At 41.9% G+C, this 7500-nt stretch overlaps 1 protein-coding gene across 1 annotated transcript in view; it reads right to left on the reverse strand.

The window, feature by feature from the left end:
* Positions 1-82: 82 nt before the first annotated feature.
* The window catches only part of LOC137626170 (endochitinase-like), a 51433-nt gene continuing 44015 nt past the window's right edge, over positions 83-7500 (reverse strand). The window contains exons 12-13 of the mRNA XM_068357251.1: positions 7253-7366; positions 83-5988 (exon numbers count right to left, since the gene is read on the reverse strand). Coding sequence (XP_068213352.1) covers positions 5863-5988; positions 7253-7366 — 240 coding nt within the window. The 3' untranslated portion in view covers positions 83-5862. The remainder of the gene's footprint in view (positions 5989-7252; positions 7367-7500) is intronic.

Raw genomic sequence — 7500 nt, forward strand, 5'->3', positions numbered from 1 at the left:
CTACCACTGTCTTTAGGGTTAGAGTTCTCTTGCTTGAGGGTACTGTGACGAGCCATGAGTAGGTTGTGACTCAAAAGCGGGATGAAAGCAACTGAGTAACTTTATTACAGAACATCAGCTTATATATACGTAAAAACATAACAGGCAATTTCATGTTCAACTGACAATCGTTTCTGTTAACAGCTAACGGTGAGAAAAACAGACATGTTTATTCAGGTACCTATCAGTGCGAGTGGAGAGCGAAGATACAAAGCATGAGATATACAAAAAAAGAAATGTCGTTACTATGTACGATCGTGTGACGCACGGTTGGTACATGGCTCCCCCCTAAAAATGACCTACTGTACATGTTAAATAGGGTGCCCTGATCTAGAAAGGCGAACTGAAGGTGGGTCATCTGGTAGGAGATAAGCAGGTTTCTAGACGATCAATGGAGACCCAATTTTCTTTGCCACGAATGTTTAGTAGGAATGCTTTCGGACTGCGTCGATTCACAAGGAAAGGGAGTTAGCAGTGGCTTGCTAGTGTCGTTGTGTAGGAAGACGTGCGATGCAGAGTGAAAGTGTGTCGGTATGTGATACTTCGCTGGGGGCTTGTAAGTCTTTTTGACAGGTGCCAATCGATCCGGTGCCAGATGTCTGAATTTTGCGAAGATTGGGGCCCCTGTCGTCTTGATATGGTGATAAATACCGTGTTTGGCAGGAGCCGTGGGCGTTTGGCGAAGTTTTGGACGAGAAAATTCCGGGTACGACGTGAGGAGGTGGGCATAGGCATCTGTGGGTGCGCCTATGTGGAGAGCGAGGTTGGAGTGGGCGGGTTGAAGAGGTGTCGTCAAGTACGAGTCTGCGTTGACCAATCGTCAGTGGGCAACATCGACCAGAAGGTAGAAATGAGAGAGGAAATCCTCACCGGGGATTGGCAATGTGACGTCAGCAACGAGAAACTTCCAATTAAATTTACTGTTCCCAAATGATAATGCGAGGTTCTCGTAACCGTATGTGGGTGCAGATACATTGGCAGCTACCAGGCGGACGTCGGCATACTTAGAAAGACTACGTCGTGTCCTGAAGAGTTCCCTTTGCAAAAGAGAACAACAAGTACCTGTGTCTACCAAAAATTGCATGCCTGATCCTGCATCATGTAAAAAGTAAAGATTAGAAACACGGGAGGCCACCGCCACGAGTGATGGCCTACTTACACTTTTTTTTGGCCACTGACAATTTTTGTCACATTTCTTCACGGCAGCCCCAAATCTGGAGTGGTAGTAGCAAAACTGCGGCCGATGGGCGGCAGTAAGTGGCTGTAGAAGTCGTTGGTTGGGGCACGAGTGAGTGGTGGGTGATGGGTGGCTTTGTTGCTGCTCCGGCTCGTCATGGGGTAGGCGTGTGTTTCCTACGGCATTCACGTCAGCTTCGGTTGACGTTAAATAGGTGTCTTTTTCGTCAGGAGTGGAGGCGTTGATGGTGGTGTGACGGGCCGAGAGAGGAGTTGTGAACTCAAAGGCAGATTGGAAACGACTGAGTTATATATTAAGGAACACTCTTCTTTATATACAAAACCTCAAGGCAACAGGACATAACATGTTCGAGAGACAGACAATGTTCAGAGCAAAACAGCAGACATGAATTTTCATGTTCGTTTGAGTACGAGGGAAGAGCGAAGATACAAGCATATTATATACAAAAGGAATTATGTACAATTGTGTGACACACGGTTGGTACATGGCTCCCCCTCTAAAAATGACATACTGAACATGTTAAATAGGTGCCCTGAATCTGGAGAGGTAGTAGTAAAAACTGCGCCGATTAGCGACAGTGAGTGGCTGTAGAAGTCGTTGGTTTGGGTGCAAGCGAGTGGTGGATGATGGGTGGCTGTTGCCGCTCCGGCTCGTCACGGGGCAGGCGAGTGTGTCCTACGGCATTCATAGGTGTGTGTGTCCTACGGCATTCATAGGCGTGTCCTACGGCATTCATAGGCGAGTGTGTCCTACGGCATTCATAGGCGTGTGTGTCCTACGGCATTCATAGGCCTACGGCATTCATAGGCGTGTGACCTACGGCATTCATAGGCGTGTCCTACGGCATTCATAGGCCTACGGCGTTCATAGGCGTGTATGTCCTACGGCATTCATAGGCGTGTCCTACGACATTCACGTCAGCTTCGGTTGAAGTTGAATAGATGTCCTATTCATCACGAGTGGAGGCGTTGATGGAGGTTTTGAAGGTCATGAAGTGGCTGTCCATAAGGGCACGAAGTAGGTTCACCTCACGAGGAGAGCTGTCTGCGGCAGGTTGCAGGCGAGTGATACTGGTCATTTTCCCGAGGGTGAGCGAAGCCCTTTGGTCCCCCAACGGTTGTTGAGAGAGCTGAAAAGGCGTTGCTATACGGGCGGCTGGCGACGGCGAGTACTGCTGCAGAAGGTATGCGTTGACGGCGTCATAGTAACGGTGAGAGGTGGAGGGGGGGGGGAGGCGGGAGGAGCGAGTCACTCCGGGGTCACCAATGTGACGGGCCGAGAGAGGAGTTGTGAACTCAAAGGCAGATTGGAAACGACTGAGTTATATATTAAGGAACACTCTTCTTTATATACAAAACCTCAAGGCAACAGGACATAACATGTTCGAGAGACAGACAATGTTCAGAGCAAAACAGCAGACATGAATTTTCATGTTCGTTTGAGTGCGAGGGAAGAGCGAAGATACAAGCATATTATATACAAAAGGAATTATGTACAATTGTGTGACACACGGTTGGTACAGTGGTCTTGAAGGTTGTGAAGTGGCTGTCCATAAGGGCGTTGGCCTTGGCAGTCAAGTCCTTTATGGGTAAACTATCAACAATTGGGTATGGCAGTGCGTACAGGTTCGGGTAAACGGCGCACCCAAAGGGCCCGAAGTAGGTTCACCTCACTGGGAGAGCCGTCTGCGGCAGGTTGCAGGCGAGCAATATTGGTCATTTTCCTGAGGGTGAGCGAAGCCCTTTGGTCCCCCAACGGTTGTTGAGAGAGCTGAAAAAGCTTTGCTATACGGGCAGCTGGCGAGGGCAAGTATTGCTGCAGAAGGTATGTTTTACGGGTATCATACGCTATTATAGTGTCTACTTCTTCACAAAGCCAGTCGGAGATTTCCGGGAAGGTGTCCTCGGGTATCGCCGCGAGAACATAATCTGCTTTGGTGGCTGAGCGAGTCACGCCCTTGATGCGGAACTGGACTTCTGCGCGCTGAAACCAAGCAAACGCCTCTCCGCTGGTGAACGACGAAAGTTTCAATGGGGCGGCCATAGTAACAGTGAGGGGGGAGAGGAAGGCGGGAGGAGCGAGTCGACTTCTGGAATCACCAATGTGAATAGCCAAGAGTAGGTTGTGATTCAAAAGTGGGATGAAAGCAACTGAGTAACTTTATTACAGAACATCAGCTTATATATACATAAAGCCCAGGCAAGACGGACATTAAAACATAACAGACAATTTCATGTTCAACCGACAATCGTTTCTATTAACAGTTAATGGTGAGAAAAACAGACATGTTTATTCGGGTCCCTATCAGTACAAGGGGAGAGCGAAGATACAAAGCATAATATATGCAAACAAGAAATGTTGTTACTATGTACAATCATGTGACACACGGTTGGTACAGTACACTTGGGCGCACTATTCTATCTTATTTCTCTTCCTCTTGGTTTGTTAAAGTGTTTATAGTTTATATAGGAGATATTTATTTCAATCTTGTTGATCTTCTTGAAATATTTTATTTTTCGTTGTTTCCTTTCCTCACTGAGCTATTTTCCCTGTTGGAGCCCCTTGGCTTATAGCATCCCGCTTTTACAACTAGGGTTGTAGCTTAGCAAGTAATAATGATAATAATAATTATGTAATAAATTCACCCAACCTATTTGAAATTGATATATTCCTAATATTTAGTTTAAGCTTGTAGCTAGATACTCGAATTGTGTGAGTTATGGGATGGAGATAATAGTGAACGACTCCCGGGGGTAGAATAAAGGAGGGGGCCAGTTTTTATGCAAGTACAGGTTCGTGAAAGAGTGATGTCTAGGCCCTGGGCCCAAGGTCTTAGAATCTTTGAGTTCAGTGCTGGAGGGCTACTGAAAATTATTTGAGGAGAAAACTAGGCAAAATTGCTTCAATATCGACTCTCTAGGTTCTAGAGAGTCTAGGACTAGGATTTTAAAGTGCTTTAGAGTTTAATACTAGAGGGGGATTAAAAATTTAGAGGATGAAATTGGAAGATACGGTATATTGTTTCAATATATCTACTGTAGGGCGAGGGTTTAGGAATACCTTATGTTTTTATAAAGAAATTAGCTTAGAAAATAAGGAAAAAACTGGAAGATATATTGCGGCAATATATCTCTTCTAGAATGAGTGTGAAAATCATTTAGATTAAATGTCGAAAGGATGTTCAAAATTATAGAAGAAAACTATAGGTGATATTGTTCCAACATAATACAAAGCTGTGAAAGTGCCTTAGAGTGTAATTCTATATGAAGTTTAAAAAGGCAAGAAGAAAGCTCATGGTTATATAGTTACAAGGTATCTTCTGTAGGAGAGGTTTATGAAAATTGCATAGAGTGGAATACTCGGAAATGTTGGAATTTTGTAAGGAAAAGAGTGAAGGCGATATTGCCTCAACATAGCTTTTCTTAGTAGAGGGTGTGAAGATATATCAGACTTGAATGCGGCTGGAAGGGTAAAAGTCTAAGAAGGGGAATAGAGAACATATTTCACCATTTCATGCGTTTAAGACAAAATGTGAAGAATCTCCTTTAGTTGGATAAAGAAATATGGTTCGAAGTTAGAGGAAAACGAAACTGGATGTAATATTTTATCAATATGCATGTATTTGGACAATGGTGTAAGTATCTCTGAAAGTTGAATGCATGAATAAAGTTTGAAAATTATGGAGAATAAAAAGGTGATAAAACATCAAGATTTCTTCTCAAGGGAAAAAGGTGTTAAATTGTTTAAACCTGAATGCGGGAAGATGGCTTAATATTTGCAGAGGATGCGACTGAAAGTTATATTACTCTAATAATTAGAGTAATATAACTTTCAGAGTCTAATTTTTGTTCTGTATGAGGTTTGAAAGTCCTTTGTAGTTGATTGTTGGAAAGGAGGTTAAAAAATGGACAAGGAGAAAACCTTGGGTGATACAGCTTTTGTACATACACAGTAAGACGATGGTGTCAAAATCTAATAGAGTTGAAAACTGGAGTGAAGATTGACTTTTGAGGAAAGAAATCTCAAGGTATACTGCTCTAGTATATTTACAGTAGGACAAGGTCACAAAAATTAATACTTGAGAGTAGGTAAGAATTTGAGGCAGAGAATACTGTTAGCGACATTGCTCCAACATATATCCTGTAGAACAAGAGAGTGAAAATTCTTGCAGTTGTACGTTGGAGTAGATTGGAAATTTGAAGAAAAAAGATGTCAGTTGATAGAGCTCCTGTATATTTACTGCAAAATGAAGGAGTGAAAACTTCTCAATGCTGAATGTACGATCAAAGTCAGAAAGTAGAGGGGAGGAAGAAGGAAACGGGCGATGTGTTTTACCTGTTTTATTTATCTGATCAGACAAGCCTTTTCTCAGTACATTGTTTTAGTTAAAGAAAAAATCTTTATATGGATACATATATATATATATATATATATATATACATATATATATATATATATATATATAAGATTTATCATTATGACATCATATGTATATCTGAAAACGAAATGGCAAATTATGCTAACATTCACTTGTAGTGTAATTTCCTGGTATTGCTTCTTCAAATTTCACTCATGATAAAGATGTCTACCTTCATATTGTCCAAAGCTCATCGTTCGCTTGTTGCTTAAGGTAATTTACAATGGGATGTATCCACCTGGTCTGGCCAGTTACACATCGTATCAGGCTGACTCCAAAGAAGTGGAGAGGGACACTGCTGCACCTCAGGAACTCCCTCTACACACCAGTAGTACTGCCAAAGGAAGGGAATTCACATACAGTACTAAGAATAATGTAGAAGCGGTAAGGTAAGTATTTATTTTCATAAATTATCTTCTCGTGCTCTATTTGTTCAAAATTATAATCCCTTTAATGGCTTTAAAGGCCGCTCATTAATGGCTGAGGCAAGGGACAGTGACATTGCCCTATCGATTAGGACAGTGCCCTAGAGACTGACCATATATACATATGATCAGCGCCCAAGCCTCCTCTCCACCCAAGCTAGGACCAAGGAGGGACAGGTAATGGATGCTGATGACTCAGCAAATAGACCTATAGGCTGCCCCAAACTGCCCATCCTTAGCTCACAAGGATGGAGAGGTTGCAGGGACCCAAGAAACTAACGAGTTTGAGCGGGACTCGAACCCCAGTCTGGCGGTCACCAGTCAAGGACGCTACCACATCGTCAGAAGGCAATGTCCTGAAAAAAAAACCATTTTTTTTTTTTTTCTTCTTATCAGCTTCAGTCATAAAAATATTTATAACTTTCTCAGTTTTCACATTACTATCCACATACTCATATCAATCGGAAAATAAGGTCTTGGTAACAATACTTTTTTTCTTGTTATCATATTCATCATCATGTAACATATCTTAATGTGGAACTCTATTTTCACTATAAACTGAAATTTATCACAGAGTCATTCATAATAAATGGTCTGAGCAAAGATATTGTAGTAATTTTAGTCTTCTGGAAGCTTTTTAAACGTTATATATGCTGTCTGAGCAAATATCTGGCTATATTCTTAGTCAGTTTACAGAGGTGTGTGTTTAGAATGAGTTTCAACGATTAGGGACCTATCACATGGTTGTAGCTATTTAAGGATTCAACGCAATTACACCGTAGTACGTTAGCCACATACATACTTGCTAACTCTCTCGAAATTACAGAGTAACACACTTAGGTGCCAAAAATCCCATTCGCACAGGTTTTTCGTACCTTTTTATATACTTATCAATGATAATAATAAGAATACTATAATCCCTTGGTAATCCTCATTAACTTCAGACATAGCTACATCTGAATTGACTGCCATGATACTCGTTTGAAAAATCAAATAATTTCCTAGAGTAAAAAATTTGATGATACTTTTACAAGGGCAAAAGATTACATAGTAGGCTATTATACTGTAATCTGTAACGAAAAATATTTTGGAGATCTTGAAGAAATTGTTTAATTGTATCTGCCATTCGTCAAAAAGAATACACGCCAAAACTGATCCAAATGGCTTACGTACCTTATCGCAATATTCATGAGGCCAGTACAGTTGCTTGCTGCAGTCGATGGGTGGAGCGGTGGTGGTTGGGGCAAGAGGGTCGCGGGTGGTGGTTGGACCAGGAGGCGTTGGCAGCTTTGAAAAGAGGATTGCATCAATTTCATAAGGTCGAAAAATACGAACATCTCATATTTCATATTTCCGAGTATATTTAAGGCAAAATTCATCGGTCTATTATGATGTATTTTCTTTTTTTTTTGGGGGGGGGG

Source organism: Palaemon carinicauda, chromosome 2 (genome assembly GCF_036898095.1).
Source record: "Palaemon carinicauda isolate YSFRI2023 chromosome 2, ASM3689809v2, whole genome shotgun sequence".
Classification (NCBI taxonomy): domain Eukaryota; kingdom Metazoa; phylum Arthropoda; class Malacostraca; order Decapoda; family Palaemonidae; genus Palaemon; species Palaemon carinicauda.